Here is a 25,818-nt window from a genome sequence, read left to right on the forward strand (position 1 = left end):
GCTTTTGGGGATTTATGGCTCCCTGCCTTCACGCTGAGTCTCTTCAGCTTTCTCTGATGCATTTCCACTAACCTGGAGGTTAAGGCATTTCTTGATCATGGCTATATCTGACTGCTGCTCAGCTCTGGAATTCTTTATAAAATTCCAGAACTTGGGCTAGAAATTGACTTAGGGAATCCAATAAACTCACACTCCTTGGCAGTCATCCAAGCTCAGTTTATAGACTGGAAGAAATATGGGATTTCCATTGTTCTCCTTTTCACCTTTCTGGGCTTTCTTTTGTGTCTATGTGCATGTGCAAGTGTAAATTTATCATGTTGCTGACACTGGAGTGGAAAGGACCATTGAAGGGACCCAGGTCAGGAATTTTCACTTCGCATCTTCCCGTCTTTCTGAACTTTGACCCAAACCTGCACCAAGAGTGAATTTCTCTCTCTCTCTCTCTAGGATGTTGATGTTAGAAATTTAAAGGGTATTCTTGCAAATGAGTTGTGTGAGTCTAACAGCTGAGATGATTGTCTGACTGCTATGAACAACTCCCAGCGCTCTGTTCCTCTGGATCAGCGAGGGCCTGTTTGAGACTGGATCTGAGCAAAAGTGACCCAAGTGTCTCACTTGATGCTGTGACATGGTGATAAGGACAAGGAGCTATGCCTGGGTGTGTCTGAGAGACATCAGACGTCTTCTTGTGTGTCTGTGGTGCTTAGCTGCAGAGATCCGATCAGTATCACTATCCCTGCTACTGAAAACCCTGTCTTGTGCTTCCAGAACGGGTTTGCTGTTGTGAGGCCCCCAGGCCATCATGCTGAAGAGTCTGCTGCCATGTAAGTACCAGGGCCCACCGCCATCTCCAGTGCCATGGTTCCTGGTAGTCACCTGCCCCATGCACGTTTCTGAAGTCTCTAATTGCTAACAGATGGGCTGAAAACTCTCGCGAGGTACTCCCAGAAGCAGATTTATGACTTCAGAGATCATATAGCATCTTTAAAAAAAAATGCTCTGAACATTATTTATAATGGTTTTCCTGGATGATTTTCCTTCTTACTTCTCTGTTCTTCTTTATTCCACAGGGGGTTCTGCTTTTTTAATTCAGTTGCAATTACCGCCAAATACTTGAGAGACCAACTCAATATGAACAAGATATTGATTGTAGATCTGGTATGTATGCCTGACCTCCAGGTAGAGGGGAGTGGATGCACACTCTCTGAAAGGCTGTCTTGCTCTTAACCCTGCAAACCTCGGATAGGCGTGTTTCCTTTGCGTGTGGAAACGCCTTAGACTCAGGACTGCAGTTCTGAAACCATAAACATTCACATTTCACTTTCATGGTGTTAACTGCAATTTAATGAGAAGACTGCGCAGATCAGGGCAACTTTTATGATCCTTAAATGAATTGATACTTCCACAGTTAAAATAACCCAACAGAACCTGAATTTACTTTTCCCTACAGAATATAGACTTTAACTAGTCAGATGTGCTGGAAGGAATGCTGTTGCTTTGGTAACCAATTGGCCGCTTTCCCCAGTTAGCAATCATGTCCCTTATTGTGCAACACTGGTATTAAAACAAGTCAACATGTCATTCTCGGTGAAAAGATCTCAGTTCTCAGATGCCAGTTTGGGATGACTCCCTGCAGGAACCCTGGGTGATTAAAAGTCAGAAGCCTTGGATGCATCCTGTATTTTAGCATGTAGCATTCTTACACAATAGTTATAATTTGTTCAGCAAGTGGTTTGTTTAAATGCAGATGACACTTGGCAGGTTGTCTAAAATGTATGAATGAATAATGAGCTGGAGATCTATCTGCCCCATACAGAAAGAACCAACAACCCAGGAAAGGGCGAGGGAAAGGCAATGGTGATTTATGAGCCCGCTTCTCAGTTTGCCTGCACTTCACCAGGAGGTGTAATGGCTTGTCTGACAAAGCATAGACAGGAAATGAACCCTGGCATCCAAGCTAAACCTGCTGCATCTGCACTTAATTAATTTTTACAGGTGATAAAAGATTTAAAGGCAAAAAAATGCTAAAGGTTTTTTTTGAAGTGCAAGCCTTAATAGTTTAAATCTTGCTCATATCTGCACTCATAATTAAATCTTATTGGAAGTCATGACATCAACCTCCAGCCCTTAGATTTAGTTAAGCGGGCACCCCCAAAGGGTGGAGGGACCACTAACAAAGTTGTGCAAAGTAATATTTAAATGAAAATGAAGATTTTTTTTTAAAAAAGTGGAAGATTGACAACCACTTCTATGGCTTGGTTAAAACAGGGATTTTTTATATTGTGGCTTCTCTGCAGGCATTTTTATGTGAAAATATTGAATTCTAATTTTCTAATGTGTTTTCCAAACACACTTAAGTTTCAAAGTAGGTCACAGTTCACTACTGAATAGGCTATGTTGAAGACGAGAGCTATAACACTGCAGAGTTCTTGTAACTTTGCACGAATACCTATTTTCTTAAATACATTCTGAATGATGCTTGACGTAATTCAGAGTTTGCATGCACGTTAATCTAAAAATCATTTCTCCTGGAGTTTTGTAAGGATGAGCTTAGAAGGAAAAGATGGCAAGTGGAAATCCAGGAACTTGAGAGTTGGGCAAGGTCAATGGTTAGCCTTGTTCTTCTTAAGAGGGACAAGCTATTCTAGCTGTGTAGGTATTTCTTGAGAGATGTATGGGTCTGACTGGAGAGAGAAACTGTCTCAATTTCTATACTGATTGATGTGGTAGCTCTAAGGAGTCAGTTTCCTCTATGTGGCTGGCAATTGTTGTGATTTTACTCTGTCATCCAATTCGTGAAGGATACTCCTTTCCCATTCGGCTCCCACAGATGAGTTTTTGTTTCAGGTCCTCTCAGAGTATGAAGTCCTGTCCAAAGGGTAGCCTCTGAGGCCACCACCAGCCCACACATCTTACTTTCCAGTCTTCCAAACTCTGCAGCTACAGGACACTTTGAGGAAACTCCTGTTTCCTCCAGCAACTGAGAAGGACATCTTAAGGCGTCACGAGATGCCGAGACACCCCTTCTCCCTGGCCAGTTGGTCTCTGTGCAAGTGACAGAGGAGAGAAGAAGATTCTTCAAGGGGAGAACGGTTCATCCCCTCAGATCCACTGGCATCATAGGCTCTAGGGTCCTTCACCATAGTGCAGCTCTCTCATCTAGTGGCTAGTTTAGACATTTTATAGCCAAGTAAATATAAAGCCAGAGTTGCAACTCTCTTCTATGTGGGCCAGGGCCTACTTCAGAGGTGTGTTCATGTTAGTCAGGTGGGATTCCAGTTATTTATGAAGTCTGTTCATGCCTTTTCTCTCTCTGATGTGCAAATCAGTAGGGAAAGGAAGTAGGCATCTTTGCCTTACCACTTTCCAGAGCACAGCCTTGTGTTCCAGGAGGCAGCGTGTCCGTGGAGTTGACTTTCTTCCTTGAATCATATGTGTAGCGTAGAAGGAAATTTTACATCACAATTCTTCTTAAGTTCTGTTTTTCACTTATAACAAAATAGTTACTTCGAATGTCTTATAGTTTAGGATGTTCCATTGTTGATCAAAACATTTAGACCTTTGTCTCCATATACTAAATAATTATAAAGGATAATATTAACTGGAAGAATATATGATTTGTTCATAGCCATCTTAAATAAGAATAAAATACATAGGTTCTAAATTCTTATAAAGAATCGGTTTTTATAGTATCTGTTTTAAACAGTAAAATATTGATAGGCATTTTTCCATAATTCTAAGTACATCTAAGTACAACAAATATATATATATTTGTTGCCATGGAGGAGCAGGTTTAGCTAGTTCCTGAGCAGTCTTTACTTTGAATGGAGTAAGTAGCAGAAGGTCCTCTCAACCCTACACTCTTAACTTGTTGCCTCGTACCTAGTATGCGGATTCATATTTATCTCTAAGTATTTGTCAAATAAATACAGAATGGAGCATTGCTCAGCGATTAGGATGGATTTGGACAGGATGCACTTTTTACAATTTGTGCACCCCACACAGTTTTAAAGATCAGATGATTTTGTATCAGGGATAGATATAGGTGTCATTTTTTTATTCTCCCTCTTTCTTAAATAAAGTTTTCCAATGTCACTAAAGAAAAGGGAATAGTCAAGGCAGTGTTTCTCTCTGCTTTTCAACCCAGAACAAAATTGGCCTTACAGCCCTGGCTACTAGAGGGGAAGCAGAGATAGCCCTCTGGTGTGTCTTCCTTTAGAGTTATTTTGGTTTTGTTTGTTTTTTAAACATATTCTGGATAAGTACTAGCTAGTATAAAATACATTGTGGCTTAAATTGTTTCATTTTTGTTCACATGAAAAAGAAAAAGTTAATTTTACTATCTTTTCCTTTCTTTTGAATATTCAGAAATCCAGTAATTAATATGTTTTCAGCAAGTTATATATTTTTTCTGATGTGTTTATCTTTGGCTAGAAAAGTTTCTGAGATGATTCCTGTCCGCCTGAGCAATATGACTCTCTGATCACTTTTGGGTGTGCCTGGTATGTGAAGCATGGAGCAGATTATTGTATGTCTACACCATGCATGGATAAGAGCAGATTATTTTATGTCTACACCATAGATAGCAAGTGCAGAGGAGGTCTCCAGCATCAAGGGGGCTTTGGAGATGTCTAGTGGAACTGGGGGCTGGAGACTGGAGAAGGAGGGGTTTCTGTCTATCTCACGGAGGATAGTTAGTTTCCAAAAGTTCACCTCATAAGCTCACTAAAAGAAGCAGAAAAGTAAGAATAAAATTGGCTTTTCATTTGCAGTAATAAGTGGATTCAAGAACCTATTTCACAGTGTGCTGCCTGTAGATTCATAGTAGATTATTGAAATTCTTAGAGCATCAGTTGTCATATTTTTTAGAATAGAAATAATACCACATGTCTTATATAATTTTTAAGTAATTAATTCAAGGTGTTTAATATTTGTTCACTCAATGATGGTAAGAAACATTGTTTAAAATAGTATAAAGCTTACTGATAAAAAAAATGAAGCCCAATGTGTTAAATAGCTACAAAGTACCAAAGCTCTTTATAATTGTATAAGTGAATAATATTTTCTGCATAAAATGTGTAGTTCAGCATTCGTTAGCAGCCTGCTTGTTTCTCCTCGGAAAATATTGAGTCTATTAACTGAAGTCCTTAATACCTGAATTCTTTTTAATAAAGATATTTTAAACCGTACTCCTTTTATTGTTTCCAATAGTTATGTCAATTGTGACATGTATCTATATTAAAAATAGAACCATCAAGTTTTGAATCATTATCCTCTACCAATGTCCAATAAATTATTTATTCGTTCATTGATAATGGGATTTTTTGAGTGGGAAGTTGGGGAAGTATGAGGAAGAAAGCTGGGAAGCGATCCGTGATGCAGTCATTATCTGTGAGACAGACTGGAAAGGATTGCGTAGATCCCTGTGCCATCTTCCTGCTTTGGCCCAAATGATTTAACAGTTAATGAGCTCATGCCCCTGTTTCTTCTACTCTTGCTTCCACAGTTTTAGCGAAATGTAGTAGGAAGTCCTTTTCCCATCTGGCGTCTTTTTTGAAGTGACTCTAGCTGCCGAGGGATTGCTAACTGAACTGAATGCTTCAAGAAAGCCAATTTATTCAGCTGGTTGCAAAGCCTTTGACCTTAATGGTGGGACTTGGCAAATCAAGGCATACACGTATGGTTTACTGTTCTGTCAAGAATTGTGAGAATGTTCTGTAACCCACAGATCCCCCTGAAAAAGACTAGTTTGGAGTTTAAACATTAGTCCTTTTTTTTTCCAGAGGCCAATGAGGCTAGTTAATTAAGCCTGAGGGGTTATGAACTGTTGGCAGTTAATAAGTCATAAAATTCCTCTATAAAACAGGATGCAGGATTCCATCACTGAAGCAAAGAGTACAAAGTGCCGATGTATAAATATCTAATTGGACCGAAGGACTGGGCTTTCTCACTGACTGCTCATCTGGAGTCTCCAGGGCATGCTCGCTATGGTTTCCTGATTTTTAGAAGCCAGTTTAAAAAAAAAAAAAAGGAGAGCATTAAAGGGTAATTTGCCTGAAAGTTCAGGAAGTAAAGGGTTGTGTAGAAGTAGGCTGAAAGGGAGAGAGAGAAAAGCCGATGAGAAGACAGAAAATGAAAGGGAGGGTGAGGTAGGAAGAGAAGAAACCAGGAATGAGAAGTGCCATCTCCAGAGTCAGATGTGACGGTGCTTGTCATCTGTTTTCTTTCCCGTAGGACGTTCACCATGGCAACGGTACACAGCAGGCCTTTTATGCTGACCCCAGCGTCCTGTACATTTCGCTCCATCGCTATGATGAAGGAAACTTTTTCCCCGGCAGTGGAGCCCCGAATGAGGTTCGGTTTATTTCTTTAGAGCCCTGCTTTTACTTGTATCTCGCAGGTAATTGCATTGCGTGATTACCCCTAATTTTCTTGTCCTTTGCTGCTGTTTTAAATTACCCCAGATTACCCGCCTGTCCCACAGGACCAAGAACCAGTGCAGAACAAGTGCATAATCCAGAGAGCTGGCTGTCAAGCAGAGCTGGCTTGATTTGACGCTGTGTTTGATGTTTATTTCAAGAGCTCCCATGTGCTTGTTTCCCACTCCTTTTGTTTCTTCCCTCTCCTCTGTTCTCCGCCCACAGTGGTGTGTTTTTCTATTCCCAGGTTGGAGTAGGCTTGGGAGAAGGCTTCAACATCAACATTGCTTGGACAGGTGGCCTTGACCCCCCCATGGGAGATGTTGAGTACCTCGAAGCCTTCAGGTTGGTACTTCTTTCTCCCTGAAAGTGTCACGTTAGAAAATACCAAATGAAAGAGAAATGCTAATTCTCCACCAAGCCATGTGGAGATATGCATATGGAAATAAGGCTTATCGAGACCTAGCTGTTTTATACAAGTATATTGACCGGTGGCCATATTTCCCTCTGAATGCAAAGGGAGAAAATGCGTTATTAATTGACTTTTTCTGGAAAATATTGCCTGTTATAATAGGTGAAGTGGTTTGCAGTAGACATTCACATATTAAATGCTCTGAGAAGTCCTTTAGTGCCTATGTCCCATTGTAGAGCAATCATTTCCTAAGCTAAAATCCCTTTGGCCTTCTCAGACCATTGGCCTGAGCTATGACATCTGATAACAAAAGACTTTGCATATTTCCTGCTCACGTTAAAATACTCGCCAATTCTTTGTTTCCTGCTTATTTAGGAGTAAATTTCACCACATGTGTTTTTTACTAAGCAAAGATTGATGATTCAAAAAATAAATACAATTTCGTGTTCTGTCTCTGGATCTCACTCATGGTCTGTGTCCCCCTCCCCCTCTCTACGCTCTCCATTGCTTTCCAGCTCTGTAAAATTTTAAAAGCAGCATTTCTTTTCTTGAATTAAAAACTTAAAAACAAGGTCTTTGGGAAGGTCTCATCCCCCTATAAGCTCAGCATGGAAGATCCAGAGGGCTAACTCAAAGGTGATGCAGAGCTCCCCACGTGCTTTGTTTAGTTCACAGCGTAAACTCAATGACCATGTGAAAACAAACCTGAGTGGCCATCAAATCCACCATTCATAAATTCCCCAAAGAGAAGCCTTCTGTAATACATCTGAGCACAGGGGAAGGGCCGGGAAATGTCAGTGAGTGACATCCCGTGAGCTGCCAGTCTTCTTTGTGTCGGAGGTTTCATTGAAAGGGTCGCTTTTTAGAAAAGAGGGCCACAACACTGTAGAAAAGTAGCTACTTATAAAAGCACAGTGCTTGGCTATATGAAAGAATATTCTACCCACGTTTTAGATGTACACTTTGTGGAAAAAATATACACAAAGGTGTCCACAACACTTAAAGAAAGAAAAACAGGAACAATTTTATTTATCATGAACTTAGGCTGTATTTGAGGAAATTTTGCTTTAATTAACAGCAAGTTAGAAATATTATTTAAAAATAATTAACATCTTAAAGGAACTCTAAGGGTTTTGTGGATGTTAATATTAACATATAAATACATATAAATGTAATAAGTATATAAATAACATGTATATGTAAAAATCATTAACACATATAACACATATAAAGTTAATGTGGGGGCTGGAGAAATGGCTCAGCTGTTAAAGGCTAGGCTCACAACCAAAAATACAAAGTTGATGTGGTTTCATAACACACATTAAATTTTCAGCTCTGTGTAGAAATGAATCTTGCATGTGCAGTGTCAAAGGACTATTTATAATTTGCTCCAATTATGCTCACATCAGATGTGAGTGGTAGATGAGTTTGTTTCCTTTGATCATAATTTCATGTAATAATATACAAGCAGATAGTAAGTGCACTTTGTTATTTTGTGATTGAGACGGTAAGTGAATCAAGAAAGGCACTTTGTGTTTGCTTGGATGTGGACAAGTTATGTTAGAAAACTGTTATGAACTCCCCAGTTCATTCCATATTACCTGAGTTTAACTACAAACGTGGCCTTATATATTACTGTAGCAATTAAAAACTATTTTATACAATATTCATAATTATTTGAGAACCAGATTTTAAACTATAATAATTAGTTAAAACTATTACTAGTTGACAATCAATCATGACTATTTTTTTAAATGTTTATGCCTGGAAATACTTGTGAATTTGTTTTGAATGAGTCAAAAAAGGTAAGCAATTCATTCAAAAAGTATCTTTTGGGCATGCTGTATGCCATAGACTGTGGTGCTCAGAATCAGGGCATCTTGGCCTGTAGCATTATTAGGAAGTGAAGTGTAACTTTTGTGGAGCCCAAACGGCTTAGGCAGAGAGGGCCAACTCTCCCTGAAAGGTCAGGGAAGACTGTGTTTAGCCTTTCAGGTGTAAGTAGAAGTTTGCTAGGGGGAAGGGAACTTGCTTATGTAGTTGGAAGTTTCTGTCCTGCCTGGTCCTGCAGCTGTTCAGTCCCAAAAGCCACACAGAGGTTTATATTAATTATAAACTGTTCTATTAGCTCAGGCTTATTATTAACTATCTCTTATAAATTAAATTAACCCATAATTCTTGTCTATGTTTAGCCACATGGCTTGGTACCTCTTCCCAGGAGGGCATTCTCATCTTGCTTCCTATGCATCTGGCTGGTGTCTGATTCTCTGCCATTCCTCTTTCTAGAATTCTCTTAGTCTGGTCACCCCACCTATGCTTCCTGCCTGGTTACTGGCCAATTAGAACTAATGAGTGACAAATCTTTACAGTGTACAAGAGCATTATCCCACAGCATGCCCATGAGGGGTTGAAGATAGATCCATACCAGTCAAAGCAAAAAGACTGAAAGGGAGGGGAGGCATGAGATGGCCTGTTATTGTTTCCCCAAGGTCAGGAAGGGACCTTGGTAGAAGGTAAATGGATCATAATTTTATGAATGTCTTTGGCCCAGCTCTATGTATTAGTTTAACTGTCCATGTGATTTAAGTGAGAAAGGCCTCAATAGGCTGAACTGTTAATACTTGGTCTCCAGTTCATGTCTGTTTGTGGAAGATTAAAAGAGGTATGGCCTTGGTGAGGATGTTTGTCATCCACTGTGAGCTTTGAAATTTCAAAAGACTATTAGCATCTTGAGTTATCTCTGTTGGCCTCCTGATCAATATATGAACTCTCAGCTGTTCAGGTCGCCATACTTCTGCTCCACCAGCGTGGACTCTAACCCTCTGACACTGTAAATTCAACTAAACTCTTCCACAAATTGCCTTGGACATGGTGATTTATCACAGAAATAGAAAAATAGCTAAGACAGAATTTGGTGCAGGGTTGCTGTGACAGACATGACCTTGTAAGGCTCTGAATGACTGTGAAAAACTTTGTTACTTCAGACTAGAAAAGAAATTGAACACTATAAACAGGGCTTAGTGGGCTTCATATTAGGAGCCTAAATAACAGCCATAAGCACTATGTGGACTGTGGAAGCCCAGCTCCAGGGACTTCAGAGAGAAGAACGATATTCAGCAGCTGCTGGGAAAGAGGCTGAAGAATGTGGTTACTGCACGCTTGTCCTAAGAGTTTGCCTGGGATTAAATTCAATAGTAATGAAATAATTTCTTTGGTGGAGATTTCAAAATAGCTTAACATTGACTCTGTCATGTGGTTATTAGTAATCACTGATATGTAGATCTACAATGAAAATGATGGAGTAGGACAGAAAGAAACACAACATGTACCATTTGATGTAGCATGGAGCTGTGGGGCACGTTCCCGCCGCCCTGCTCCCGGCTGCCTGGCTATCTTATGCCCCAAAATAACAACACACAAATTGTTTTCTTTTAAACACTGCTTGGCCCATTAGTTTCAGCCTCTTACTCACATCTTGACTAACCCATATCTAATAATCTGTATAACACCACAGGTGGTGTCTTACCACAAAAGATTCAGCATGTCTGACCTGGTGGCTGGCTTCATGGTGACTGGCTCAGAGAGGAGAGGCGTGGCATCTGTCTGAGCCATCTCCCTCACTTCCTTCTCCCCGTTCTGTCTACTCCACCCACCTACGGGCTGGCCTATTAAATGGGCCAAGGCAGTTTCTTTATTAACGAATGAAATCAATACAAACAGACGACTCTCCCACATCAATTTGAAGAGAAAAAAGACATAAGAATTAATGTTGGAGTCGAGGCTGGTGCTGAAAGAGATGAGGTTAAGGAGAAGCCTTCTGCAAAATGGAATAAAGGGAAGGGTGGGAGGCTGGGGGCAAGACCCTATCTCGCTAAGCTTTCAACTTGAGAAAGGTAAATGGCCTAAAGCATTTTCTGTTTCTAAAAAGCTACAACAAAGGAAAACTTTTACAAATGTGATTCAAGGGGGTCAAATCCATCCAACGCCAGTAGACAAACTTGATCTCGCTCTCTGTGAGGTTCTGGCTTTAGAGTCCTGAGGGATACACCAGGTGTAGGGTCTCCCCACAGGTTTGGAGCACCTCTGAGGCCCAGCAGTGTTCGTGGATCATTATGGGAACACTCAGCTGGTGCTACCACCATACTTTTGTCATAACATCCCAGACTCTATCCTTCTGAAACAGTGAGCCCATTTAAGTGCTTTCTATTCCGAGTTGCCTTGGTTACGGTGATTAATCAAAGCAATAGAAAAGTAAGACACTATCTATCTATCTATCTATCTATCTATCTATCATTTATCTACCTATCTATCTGTCATCCATTGGCAGTTATAAATTTTGCATTTATGTCAGATGGATTCCAGAAATAATAACAATAACAATAATAATAATGCATCTGCATGCCACATATGCATGCAATAGTAACTGTTTAAAGTATATAATATTATTATGTAGTATAAATAATATAGTAACAAGTATTATTGCATGTATATGTGGCAAGAGTGTATCTGTATTTTTGCATGTATGTGGTGCAAGTCTGTGTAGGGTGCTGTCAAGTGTCAAGCCCAGAGGTTGACTGACCGCAAGTATCTTGATCATGAGACTCTTCACTTTATTTACTGAGACAGGGTCTTTTGGACCAGGTGCTGATGGATTATCACATTTAGCTAACGAGAGGATTGCTCTGAGGACATCCTGTTTCTGTCTCCTTAGTGATAGCATTACAAGAAGGATGCCATGTTTGCTTTGCTTTTATGTAAGATCTGAATTCTGGTCTTGTCTTGTGCTCCATCACCTCAATTTTGTGAATCACTTTAAATGCAGTATTACCATCCAAGCTTATCACTGTGCTCTTGAAATGTTCCTCACAGGCTTGTGTGTTTGAAAACTTGCTCCCATACTAAGGCTGCTTTCATACAGTGGGGAAATTTTAGGAAATGAAGGGAGCCCACTAGAACTTAAGCCCTGTGGGTGTGCTGTTGAAGTCAGAATATACTCTTCCTTTCTTTCTTGGTCTCTCTGGTCTCTATGAAGTGAACAGTTTTCTTCTTGTCCCCAGTCATGGTGCTTTGCCCCATTACAGTAAAGCTATAGTTTTCATAAGAATTTTAGAAAATATTCAATAATATTAAATATATTTTATGTTCTACTAAGATATGCTTCCAGGGTTACCATTTATAAGGCAATTATGCTTTTTATAATGAGGTCTTATAAGCAAGGTCTTATTTTATAAGCATTAAGGCTAGTTAAAATTCTGAATATAAGTCAGAGTACACTAACTGGAAGAGTCATGATCTGAGCTTCGATTTTGGCTCTAACCTCTAAGCCTTTTTTGTTTTACCACATTGCTACTCTCTTATGCCCTAAAATGCTAAGGAGTGATAAAGTACAGCAAATAGTGCCAAAAGGTAAGACTTTCATGTGCCCTTGACTGTCCAGCCTAACCAGAAATGATGACTGTGTGCAGAGTTCATACATGGCTCTGGCTCCCTACTCAGAGCAGAGACAAAGTTTGGACTATTAGGGGTGAATTGTAAGACTCTGCTTTAGATGATTCCCAAGATGCTTGCAAAGGCTACCTGGAATTTGAAGATCTCTTAACTTGCTCAAAGAATGCCAGGTGTCTTCACTTTCTTCAGCAGACATCAACGTGCCTGCTAAATACCATCTGCCCAGTCATTTAAGAGATCACCCCAACGATCCTAAATTCTTGATCATGTCTTATGAGCACTGTTTTTAAATGTTATCTTTATCGTGTCTTATGAGCCCACTGTTTTTAAGATGTCTAGGTACCTTCAAAGTCATGGCCTCTCTTCTCATTAATTGTTATTACTGCATATATATATATATATATATATATATATATATATATATGTATTCCTAAATATAGCCTACTCTGTCTATATACTAGTACACATATTTTCTAAGTTGACCATTTGTTATTAGTTAAGCAGTTGGAGTGCCGTTCCTGGAGAATACTATTTCTCCCTTTATCAGTGCTCCTTGGTTGCCTGTTGTGTAGGGATGAGGTCACATGAGCTTTCCCCATCCAGTTTGGTATGTCCATTGGTGCCACCTTGTTAAACTCATGTTTGAGCAGACATGTTGGTGAGACTGTATGAATGTAGCTTCTGACACTCTAGGAGACACAGTGTCACAGCAAACTCCCTTTCCTGTGACTCATACAGTCTTTCTGCCTCTTCTTTTGCAATGTTACCTGCACCTTAGGTGAGGAAATGTTTTGTAGATGCATCTATTGGGAATGGGCTCCATAACTCTGCCCTTTGATTGGCTATAGCCTTCTGTTGTGGTCTCCACCTGTTTCAAAGTGTGTTTCATGTGGGGTGATATATAAAGAAGGACAAACAAGGGAACATAGTTGGGAGTTACGATGGTTTAGTAAAGTGATGTCTGTAGTTTCTCCTCCAAGTTTCATGACTTCATGGGCCCCGTAGAGTTGGTGAGGTTGTCTTTCCTAGTTATGGTTACCATCTTGTTGAAAAGGTCATAAGTCCAATTAGAGAGCTGTTGGTTGCCAACAAGGTATGTGTGCCACTATTGCACTCTTGTGTTAGCATGCCGTACTGGTTGTTGAAGTGGTTCATAGGTGTTGTAGCTGGGTAGGATTATTGGATCTCTCCCTCCTTTGTAAGTTTTCATGTCACTTTCTGGTACCATGGAAGTCCTCAGAGAGGGGGCATTCAGGTCCATTTCAACTCAGAGGCCTCTGTTTCAGAAGTGCATTCCTCTTCAGGAACAGAGTCTTGCCTTCCACTTCAGAGGGCAATCAAAGGCAATAGCAATAGGCTGTATATTTTGAGAATCCCTTGGATAGCCCTGACCAACAGCTCAAAAGAGGGCTTCTCGTGTCTGGGATTGGGTTTCTGTTATGTGGTGTTCAACTCTTGGAGGTTGTACTGCCAACTCAAGATGGGAAAAGTTCATTAAAAATAATTATATATATTATTATTTTGAATACATTGTATTATATACTATTATGTTATATAATAAAATATGATATATAATTTTTTGTGTATACATATACAAAGATTCGTTTATTATATATTTTAATTGTATGATTAATTGTATGATTCTTTATAGCTTTTTCAGAATCTTTATCACTATTTTGCCCTCCTTTTGTATTTACCTTCTCCACTCCCCCCCTTTACATTTCAAGAGAACCACAGTGGAGAGTCCCTTTTATGTCCACAAGTTTCACGCCCATGGACTTGATAGTAATGGGCATTATTGTCTTATCTTAGTCTTTAAACAGTATAGTGCTATAGAGTTTATATTATATTAAGTATTATCAGTAATCTAAGATTGATTTATGTTGGGCGGTGGAGGCACAAGCCTTTAATTCCAGCACTCAGGAGGCAGAGGTGGGCAGATCTCTGTGAGTCTGAGACCAGCCTGGTCTACAGAGCAAGATGCAGGACAGCCAGGACTTTTGAACAGAGAAACCCTGTCTCGAAACAAACAACACAAAGCAAAAAGAGTGATTTAAAAAATATAGGAGGAAGCCAGGGATGGAACTTAGTGGAGGGGTACTTGTCTATCATGTAAAACCCAGGGTTTGATCCCTATCACGATAAAATTCATTTATTTGTTAACTTAGAAAATATAGACAGATGAACACAGGTTGTACACAAACACCACACCGTTTTATGAAAAAGGATTCAGGGGGCATACACTCTTGCAAATTTTAGTTTCTACAGGATCAAGCTCCCACAGATTCTGAGTGAAGACTATGCTATCTCCTGCAATGTGCGTCCTTTTGGCAGATGCTGAGGGTGTAACCCAACAGGGTTCATGGAGCTGTCAGTCTGCATTGTGTCAGTCTGTCTTGATTTTAAGAAATAAACACCAAGCCAATGTGTTATATTCTGTAGCTACTTTCATGAGTGTTTGCCACTGATGAGATTTTCCAAAAGACAAATATCTGAAACATGAGCTGTACAGAGAAAATCATCTCAAGGCAAAATCAACTGAGAATAATTAGAGATGACTGGGGCTTCTCAGTGTGCTGAGAGGGAGATTTTAGAGTTTTCATTTTTAGAAACGAAAATTTAAGTTATAGACCTTTGTGGTATCATTGTAAACACCACGTTCCCTCATTCTGTTGACTAAGGAAGTACATGTTTCATCAAAGTGTGTTGTACTTCATGTTGTAGACTTTGCTAAGCATCATTGGCCATATAACTAAAAATGTCAGAAGGGCAGCTTTTTGCTTCTTAGCTAAGAACAGTGAAGCCACTTTGAGGACATAAGAGTTGTTCCATCCCCTCTGTCTCTTTCTTCAGTTCATACCTATTTGTTTACTTCATAAGCATGCTTCAAACTCACTATTGTAAAACTGCAGTAAGCATTCTCAACTCATCATTCAGACTTTCAATTCCTTCTCTCAGACAAGTTCTTCAGAACAGAAGTGGTGTCTGCCCATGATTCCTCTACTGGTTATGAGAAGCAATAGAGTTTTGCTGTCACATTCCTCACACAGGCTTCTGACAGCTACTAAAAAATGGTTTGTCTCGCGTGTATGTTTTTGCCACAGGTCAACAGCAGATCATTTAGAGCAAGACACATAAATTAGCACCTCATATTTGTTCTTCTCATTGTTATTTGATCAAGCACTTTATCATTTTATAATTAATTTTAGAAGAGTATTTCTTGAATCCTTTGTTATATTCACAGACTAAAGAAAGGCTGTTTCCCTTTAAAAAGTTAAGTAAGACCATACATAAATGCTTACATGCTTACTTTACCCCACATTTGGTAAGGGTAAGTAAGTAAATATTGTTCTAAGGGCATTGTTCTTATTTTAATATAATTTAAGGTTAAACTGAAAAGAAAACAGTAACAGCGAGACAAGAAGAATATAATGATAATAATAGCAACCTAAAGCATGCATTGAGCTTGTAACATTTGGTAGATGTTTGTTTCTAAAATCCCCAGTGCTTTTTAAAGGGCTATTGTTTTCCACGTGGCGACACCAAACCTCTTAAGCTCCCCAGGTATCTCCATGTCACACACTTCTAAATGGTGGTTAGAGCCTTGCTGGCAGAGCTCTCAGGCATCATTTTTGAGACGATACTTATTAGCCCCAAAGTGTACGCTGACGAGCGTACAGGTGGCAAAATAATAATACAGTGAGGTTGTGTTTGCACACACTTGGGCACCGCAGCAGATAACAATAGCAACATTTTGAAATAGAAAACGACCTTTTGGACTTTTATTTGCTCTCTCTCTAAAAGGCTTCTGTCCATTTGATCAAGTCAGAGTTTTTTTCATTCAAACCAGAACCCTGTGACCTTCATCCTTTCTGGTCACAAAAGTTTTATTTACAATAGATTTTTTTCAAGTTTATTTAAAGAAACATGTTTTTCTCACATATGTAATTAGATTTTTTTCAAGTAAGGCACATATCACAAGACCTAAAACAAGTTAAATTTTAATATAAAATGAACTTTTAGATTCTATTTTGGAAGAAAGAGTAGACTTCAATCTCAGTAGCATCATATGATTTGGGGGTCTTGCTTTGTTTCTGAGAGCTGTGGTTGATGCTGCCCAGTTTTGGAATGAATCCTCCATCATCAGTGACAATAAATATATTATGCTTATGATAGTGTGCTCTTTCCCAAGGATGCCCAAGACATTTTAGGAATGAGGATAAAATTTCTTGAAGCAATTTGCCAATATGAAATACTGTACATATCAAATTGGCCTTGCTACCTTCTTTCCTAGACCATTTATCATAGCTTACAAATCAAGCCCACATTTTCTCTTTCTGAAAGACGTAGCTAATAAATACGATGTGGACCTCAAATCTGAACTTGTCAATCAATCTTGAGAACAAAGCAGTAATGACTTTCAGCTATTAATATTTTATTTCAATAGAAAGCAATATGTATAAATTTATGGATGTTGTGAGGTACATTTTTAGTCATTATCCATATTCTGTTCTCTATATTCAGAATGTTGAGATGTTTCAAGACATTTAATCAAAACTAGTCATAGAATACACACAACTTTTAAGAACTTTTAGGAAGTTATCAGCTCTGTCTGCTCTTTTGCTATGAGAAGAAACATAAGAGCATTTTTTCTCATCTGTGCAACATATTGTACCAATTTTCATCAAAAATTACAATTTCTATAGGTGTGTGTCTCTAGATATTCTTAGAATTTCTGCTCTTTGACCCTGAGAGAAAATTGATCTTGTGCACACCTGTCTTCCTCAGGAAGCTTGCAAACTTGATGTTTGAGCTGAGCATCAAAGAGATATGATGCTGTTCGACAGTGTGGAGTCAAGTTAACAAAGTCCAGGAAATATTGCGAAGTCCTCTAATTTTGAAGTCATTGGTATCTTCAGGGGACAACTTCTTAAAGTAGTTCAAATGCTATAATTTACTTTTAAAATTTTTTCTAAAAGGTCAGATAAACTATTAAAATTTTAAGAAAATGTGTTTTTTTTGCCCTAAATGAATTCTAAAGCCTAAAATTTCCATGAATTTGTGCAGTAATTAAAAAGTTTTCCAAATAATAAGGGTAGTTAAAGGGATGGCTATATTTAATTTAACATGCTTCTCAAGCAGTACTTCCTAACACAGGGGCTCAGCCGTGTTCTTAGAAATGGTGTTTTCAGTTTTAAAATGAAAAAACATCAATTACAAAGCCCTCATCTTGTATAAAATCTTCCCAGTGTGTTTGCAGTTCCTTGAAATATCAAGACATGAAATCCCACCACAAAGTATTGTTGCGAAGTTTCCAGGCTAGAAGTAACAGGTCAGCTGGACTGCCAGCTTACATGATTTCACCTTTAGGCGGCCGTTTGTGATATAGCCAGATGGAAGATAAATATCTAGGAGAAATTACAAGGATCCGTTGTTGTTCTGTTTTGCTGCATTCACTGACAAGGGAGAGCCCTGCCCCAAACAGTCCACTCTCCCTGTCCTTCAGCCAACAGCGCCCAGCGTCCAGTGTCTTTGGGTTTTAGTATAGTCGTTTGTTTTGGGTTTTTTTTCAACTGAAAAAATTTTTTTATAATTCCATGATTTTAAATCTAAAGTTTGCCAAAACTAGATTTATTGAGATGAAAAGCAATGTGGAAAAAGTGGACCATTTCAATATACAGTGAATATAAATCTGTATTCCTTTTGTGAGAACTAAATAAATATGATGATTTACTATGAGGAATTTACTCATTGACTTCCTTCAGTGGAGAAATCATACTCATGGAAATTCCGCTTCTCCTAAATCCGAAGGCCTGGGCTGAGGTTAATACAGTGACAGAATCTTCATGGAGAGTTCTGGTATTTACAGGACATCAAACCCCAGATTGTAGACTCAGTTTTCCATCTCTATCCCCATGGTTTGATATCATGTAGATGAAACTTTCAAATCAGCATCTGTTTTCACTTATGTAGGTATTTAAACTCCTCTGGCACCTTCTGGAAGACAAAGGCTTACCCTTGTATCTGGTATAAATCTGCCCCTCTTTCTTGTGGGCACAGCAGAACCAGGTACTGGCTGTCTAGATAAATTCTGAAGAGCAGGGTTGACGGAAAGCCACAAAGGAGGAGAGTGAGCTTATAAACGGCGGGAGAAGGACGGCCAAAAGCAATCTTACTGTAGCAGCTCATGTTTCATAATATAGGAACCATGAGGCGAGGTTAATGATGGTGTCTGTGTTGACGCTCAGCTGAGTTTCAGATCTACCCACATCTCAATCTCAGGGTACCTTCCTTTTGAAACGCGTCCATATTTTATTTTCCCCATTAAAGAGGTACTTATTATTGCACTTAGAATCAAAAGGTTGATTTCCTTATGATGTGAGATTTTAGCTTTCTCCCGGCTTCATGACATCACAGCAATACTGCAGCTACTGAAGTAGGCGGAGGCTCAGACACAAACGAGCCTTCTAATGAGACAGGAGCCAAAGTCAAAGGTATGAGGCGACACACATTCAAAACCTGAGGTGTAATGAAACAGGCATGAGTTGCACGTGGGTCCTCTCTTCCTTACTTGCAGTCTGAGACCCTAACTTCTACAAGCCGGGTGGCTCTACTCACTCTCCAGCCTTATTGTGTGCATGCCAGTCCCCTCTCTGAGCATAGCTCTGCTACTTGGTAAAGTATGTCCAGAAATTCCAAAATGAAAATACCAGTTCAGAAGTGCAATGGCTCCTCACCCTCCAGCAAATATGCTTATACTTGGTGTTCCAGCAGGGTGGAAAAGGAAGGCAGGGACGAATGGCATTGACTTCTTTAAATAACGTATTAATTCCTAAACTACTCAGAGAATTAAAGCCTGCCCAAAGAAGGTCAATATATTCCACTTGACTGAGTTTTTTTTTTTAAATCAAATAATTATATGCATAATCCAATGAAAATATTTAACTGATATGAAGGTTTCACTTAATTTGCAGTATCTTGTCTTTGTTTTAAAATGGTGATAATGTGTAAAAATTGGTATGCTCCAGAGGTTTGGAAAGTCACAAGGTAAGGAGGGCATCATCCCATTGTCAAGGACAAACACAAAATTTGGGGTCAAGCAGCATTTACATAAGACAACTTAAAATTTTCTTGTTTCATAATCTTTGGAGAACTGTTTGTTTCTTATAAAAGGCCTGCATGATCTCCTTTGGAAGGGCTTCTAACTATAACTGAACCACAAGGTTGCCCCCTGGTGCTTTATGTATTGTTTAATTGTTTGCCTTTGGTGAATGTTTTTATAAAAAGCCTATTATTTAGAGTAAGACCAAAGTGTCATTTTGGGAACAACAGAGGCAGAGCTGTTCTGTCTAATGGTTCTTTTTCATGGGTGTGTTTAATGCGCATTGGATGTAGCTAATGAGCCGAAATTTCTTCTTGTAATACTTCAAAAAGAGCAACAACAACAACAAACAAAACTGCATTTTTATTTTCCCCTAATAAAAGGTGGCTGGATTGGTTGGAAGAGCCGTGTGTGAGTATGGCTGTGCCCAAGCCAGGAGGCAAGAAGGGCGTCTGTGTGTGTTCATCTGCTCTGTCTGCCTTTGTTCAAGTAGCTGTCTCCAGTCTCAGGCACGCCGGTGCACATGGCCCTGGGACCCAGGGAGGCCAGCGGGTATGGCAGCTTCTCGCAGCATTTACCAGGCCCATGTGTGTTTCCGTGTATATCCGAGTGGCAAGGATGGCTCCCGGTGTCTTCTGAATCTTCATAACCTAGTTGCCAGGTAACTCTTTTCTGCTCAGCTAACTCCCAGCATACCTTCGGCCTGGGAAGTGTTTTGAATTCAGCGATTCTAATCCTTAAGGTTCTGCTCTCCGAATGCTCCCTTCCTTGCCACATGGCTCACTCAGGAATTCCTTAGGATTTGACTCTGGAGAAAGTTCAGTGTTTCCCAGCAGGTCCTCACAGACAGCAAGAGTTATTTTCATTGTTTGCTGTCTTCTTCCAGAGCTAATCTGGGACTGGGACCCAGCCTCCAGCAACGGAAAAAAAAAAAAATGTAAAGCCAAAGTACCTTGGTACAATTTCTAGGACCTAAATGATCTCATTAAATTCTGACTCTAGATATCAAGTAGACATTTAAGGAAATATGATTATTGACAAAATGTAAGCCTGTTATACACTATATCACTTCAAAAGGAGAAAGGCCATTAGGACATAATTACATCAGAAACAGTATACACATTGGGCTGGTTTATAAACTGTCACTTTCAGAAGTACGAAGACGTATAAAAGTTTCCAAAGGTCCCATTATGACCCTATTTCCAACAGTATTCTCTGACAAACTAAATAAATTACCGCATGTATTGGACCTTTGAGGCTTGGGGCAAAGAATGGAAAAATTATTTACAAAAGCTTGAAAATATTTAATCACTGGAGGCAGGGGGCAACGGTGTTTTAATTAGCAGGTCCTCGGGCCATTGGCTGACTGGAGGCTTTCTCAAACAACCACACAAATGCACTGAATAGCTGTTTGCCAGCCTTAGGGTCAGGCCTGAGATGAAACAGATAAGATAATTGGCCCTAATGAAATCCAGAAGGCCTTGGCTTTCTTGTTTGAGCTTGGATTTGAAAAGCGCGTGTGGAAGTGGGGCCTAATTCAAACCAGGACTGAGCTCGGCCTGCTTCTCAGTGACTTTGATATTGTTTGAAGTTCTAAAAGTGTTCGCCACACCACTAGCCTGCTGGGCTGGGCCTCCCTGGTACCCTTAATTACTAAGCTTTATTGCTGACTTTACTGCACAGGAAAGGGGCCATTATATGTTCCATCAACATCAGCTCTTCTCAGATTGGAGGAAAGGGCAGGGTTAAAGGCCACTGTAGGAAGGCAGCAACTTTACTTTGAGGTACGCAGGTCATTTACCAGTGTTAAATTTCAGCGTTATGTACATACATTCCTCACAACACAGAAGCCCAATTTCCATTTTTTAAGCAAATGATTACTTCTCTAAACATTTTCGCTGTGCCTCTTCCCACCCCCCCACCGGAGGGAAAAGTTATATTTAGGGGCCCAAAATGATTGCACACCATATACTGAAAGTAATAAAATGAGAAACAAACTGTCAATGCCTCCCAATTAATCATCACTCCAGCGGATCTGATAGGATTCTATAATAAGGAGGATTATTATTAATTCACCTTTGAAGTAGAAATGAGTGCGGAACCCCCCCTGTGCTGGGAGAGCTGTCCTGACACCCTGAGGAGTAAAGACCCCCTCAGGAGAGCCTACAAAATTAAATCCCCACTTCCAGAAGCTCTCACAAAGAGGCTGCACGAAATGGAGTGCTCCCATTCCAGTTGGAAGCCAATGTGCAGAAACGTGGAAGTTTCTTCTCAGAGGTCCGCTGAGCAGTGTGTGTGTGTTGGGGGGGGGGGGGGTCCACGCTCTCCAGTCTCAAGGCTGCTCCTTCTGCGGTAGAATGGGAAAGGGCGGGTTATGCATCTGAGCGAGTGAAGAGTTATCCAATCCTCAGCTCTCTCAGAAACTCGCTTGGGAAAGCTGCAGGATGTAGGCTCTCCATTTTCTGCCCTAGTCACCCTATCTTTGAGTAGCCAGTGTGTGATAGCCTCAGATATCATACTTATATATTACTTAGGTATATAATACTTAATATATAATACTTAGGTATTATGAAAGAAATAACTAAGTATGTTTGCATTATGTAAGTAAACCTGACTAGTGTGTTATAGTAATATGCATGATCTTGTGGACAATTGGTCCGTCCTTCTGAGCATTCTGAGCATAAAGTGTATAGGTGTACAGGACAGGAGCTCTCCAGGAGGGCAGGAGGGTGGTGTTAGGAATTGTTCCTAATGCGAGCTCTCTGGAGGAGGTAGGGAAGAGACCACGAGGGGACCTTTGAGGAAGCAGTTTAAGTAGACTGGGGAGTGGACAAAATTTTGGCGGGCTCATCTTGACACTCCTCTGGGGAGGGGTCAAGGCTTGGTGGGCACAGGGACAGGACCTCCAAAAATGGAAGACAGAGACCAGGACTTGGGACTCACACGGTATACAGCTGACTCTAGGTAAGCAGTAAACAGTTGGGGAGAACAGTATTAGGAAGACGAAACCGAGACCTACTCTGTAGCCTCTCTCTTTTCTTAGAGAAATGCAAGTGAGCCTTGCCAGAATTTTTCCAATCATAAAGATGACTTCAGCTTGAGCCAGAAAAAGGAAAAGCCATGGTGTATTCGGCTCACTTGAAGTATCAACTTAGTTATCGTTGTGTACCCTTATAGACTGGATGTCTGTGTCCCCCACCATCCATGTGTTGAGCCGTAATGCCCAGCATGATGGTCTTGGAGACAGGACCTTGGGATGGTGAGTAGGGCCTACATGTACGTATTCCACGAGTGTCCTTGTCGGGAACTAAAAGGGACAGGGTACTTGTTCTGTCACTTACACACCAAGGGAAGACCTGGGGACTGCATGCTTGCAGTCCACGAAGACGTCCTCAACAGAACCACCACCCCAAGCACGCCAGTTCCACATTTCTTGCTTTCAGGATTTGTTGTTTAAGATGCTAGCCTAGGCAGAGTACGAGGGATGTTAAAGCCTTCTGCAAGGTCGAATAGCCCACTAAAAACTGCACTCTGATGTCTTGATGAAAGTGCTTCCAAGATGCAGTTGCAAAACACTAGATTTAAGGAATATTAATGCATGTTTCTCAACAATAAAAATTCATTAGAAAAGACTTTTTTAAAAATATCTATCAATCCATAAATTTTTATGAATTATTTCCTCAAATTATTTGATAATTGGACTCCCAGATGCTCTCAGCTTTCCTCTTTAAAGTATTGATAAATGAATTTAAGACTAACAGTCAACCAAACACAGTGTTACTTAAATTTGTGATAGACAGGTAGGAATACAGTGGGTGTTTAGGTAGTGAGTTCATCATTAATTCAATAAGCATGTTTCATACATGAGGTTAATCTACCTGGAAGGCTCGTACTGTCTAATGCAAAATAAGTCTATGAGTCTTCGTGGACAGTACTGCATTATCATACACGCCAGTCATTAGCAAAAACATGCTGTGGATGATGTCCCCATGTCCTGAGGATTGCGTCCAAGCAGTTCCTAGACAAAATACCCTCAGAAGATAAAGGACCAACAAGAAGCAAAAACAGCGAATGAAGGAAGAGAAGAGCGGGTTGGTTTCTTTTGCTATCACTATGAAATCACTCAGTGAATTTTCTTAGGGTAAAGTTACTGCCATTCAGAATTATAACAAATTGCTGATATTTGGAGTCGCCATGTATATTTAATTTCAGTTTAAATATAGACACATATCTCCCATGTGTGTTTTAGATCAGATGCAACACATTAAAAATATGGATTGGTTCTTTCTTGAAACTTTTGTAATTAAGAACTGATTTGTGATTAACAACAGTGTGAACATTTAATTGGGTTTATGAGTAGATCCATCTATGGATTTACAAAGTTAAAGCCTCATTTTACTGTTTGTGATGATATTATGCCAAGGGAAAGAAAGACTTGTTTGTCTGCGTGTCAATGAGATGACAGTGTCAACCGACACTTGCCTTGTGAGTATTTTGTATGACACGAACAGAACACGTGCCCTGATGAGAGAGAATCCATCAGTTTCCCTGATTAAAAATGACCAGGGCTTTGGCAGTAGATCGTCTGGGTCCATGAGCGTTAATGGCATTTTGTTCTCAAGGATAGTATTTCTAGATATACAGATGTTCTGTGCTTTATTAAACCACAGCTGTGGTTGGCACATGTTTATTCAAAAGATACTATGACTATCAAAGCCCCGAGTCAGCAGAGTTCCTTGCTGCTTCCTTAGTGTGCATCCATTTTACTGCAGAAATGCCAGCGTCCTCAGCACATTCCCATAGGCTGAATCACATGACTGGAAATCAAACAAAGAAGCATTATTTACACCGTGGTGCTCCGAGTGGTGAAATGGCATTGTGACAAGTGGGTCTTTGTAGGTCTTTTATAGGTTAATAGACAAAGCAGAAAAATAATCCTCCTTCCTGACTGTGACAACAAATGCAGGTTTCTATGTTTCTATGTTGAGTCATATTGCTCTACCTAGCAGCTGTGCCTGGGAACGTACAACGTGGTTGTCAGGTTCTCTACCTAGCAGCTGTGCCTGGGAACGTACAGCATGGTTGTGAGGTGCTCTACCTAGCAGCTGTGCCTGGGAACAGACAACATGGTTGTGAGGTGCTCTACCTAGCAGCTGTGCCTGGGAACGTACAGCATGGTTGTGAGGTGCTCTACCTAGCAGCTGTGCCTGGGAACAGACAACATGGTTGTGAGGTGCTCTACCTAGCAGCTGTGCCTGGGAACGTACAACGTGGTTGTGAGGTGCTCTACCTAGCAGCTGTGCCTGGGAACGTACAGCATGGTTGTGAGGTGCTCTACCTAGCAGCTGTGCCTGGGAACGTACAACATGGTTGTGAGGTGCTCTACCTAGCAGCTGTGCCTGGGAACAGACAACATGGTTGTGAGGTGCTCTACCTAGCAGCTGTGCCTGGGAACGTACAACGTGGTTGTCAGGTTCTCTACCTAGCAGCTGTGCCTGGGAACAGACAACATGGTTGTGAGGTGCTCTACCTAGCAGCTGTGCCTGGGAACGTACAACGTGGTTGTGAGGTGCTCTACCTAGCAGCTGTGCCTGGGAACGTACAACGTGGTTGTGAGGTTCTCTACCTAGCAGCTGTGCCTGGGAACAGACAACATGGTTGTGAGGTGCTCTACCTAGCAGCTGTGCCTGGGAACGTACAACGTGGTTGTGAGGTGCTCTACCTAGCAGCTGTGCCTGGGAACGTACAGCATGGTTGTGAGGTGCTCTACCTAGCAGCTGTGCCTGGGAACAGACAACATGGTTGTGAGGTGCTCTACCTAGCAGCTGTGCCTGGGAACGTACAACGTGGTTGTGAGGTGCTCTACCTAGCAGCTGTGCCTGGGAACGTACAGCATGGTTGTGAGGTGCTCTACCTAGCAGCTGTGCCTGGGAACGTACAACATGGTTGTGAGGTGCTCTACCTAGCAGCTGTGCCTGGGAACAGACAACATGGTTGTGAGGTGCTCTACCTAGCAGCTGTGCCTGGGAACGTACAACGTGGTTGTCAGGTTCTCTACCTAGCAGCTGTGCCTGGGAACAGACAACATGGTTGTGAGGTGCTCTACCTAGCAGCTGTGCCTGGGAACGTACAACGTGGTTGTGAGGTGCTCTACCTAGCAGCTGTGCCTGGGAACGTACAACGTGGTTGTGAGGTTCTCTACCTAGCAGCTGTGCCTGGGAACAGACAACATGGTTGTGAGGTGCTCTACCTAGCAGCTGTGCCTGGGAACGTACAACGTGGTTGTGAGGTGCTCTACCTAGCAGCTGTGCCTGGGAACGTACAGCATGGTTGTGAGGTGCTCTACCTAGCAGCTGTGCCTGGGAACGTACAACGTGGTTGTGAGGTGCTCTACCTAGCAGCTGTGCCTGGGAACATACAGCATGGTTGTGAGGTGC

At 40.7% G+C, this 25,818-nt stretch overlaps 1 protein-coding gene across 1 annotated transcript in view; it reads left to right on the forward strand.

Moving 5' to 3' along the window:
- Hdac9 (histone deacetylase 9) overlaps window positions 1–25,818 on the forward strand; it is a 617,997-nt gene that overhangs the window by 473,689 nt on the left and 118,490 nt on the right. The window contains exons 17-20 of the mRNA XM_038336352.1: window positions 769–824; window positions 1,071–1,158; window positions 6,235–6,354; window positions 6,667–6,764. Coding sequence (XP_038192280.1) covers window positions 769–824; window positions 1,071–1,158; window positions 6,235–6,354; window positions 6,667–6,764 — 362 coding nt within the window. The remainder of the gene's footprint in view (window positions 1–768; window positions 825–1,070; window positions 1,159–6,234; window positions 6,355–6,666; window positions 6,765–25,818) is intronic.

Source organism: Arvicola amphibius, chromosome 7 (assembly GCF_903992535.2).
Source record: "Arvicola amphibius chromosome 7, mArvAmp1.2, whole genome shotgun sequence".
NCBI classification, from domain to species: domain Eukaryota; kingdom Metazoa; phylum Chordata; class Mammalia; order Rodentia; family Cricetidae; genus Arvicola; species Arvicola amphibius.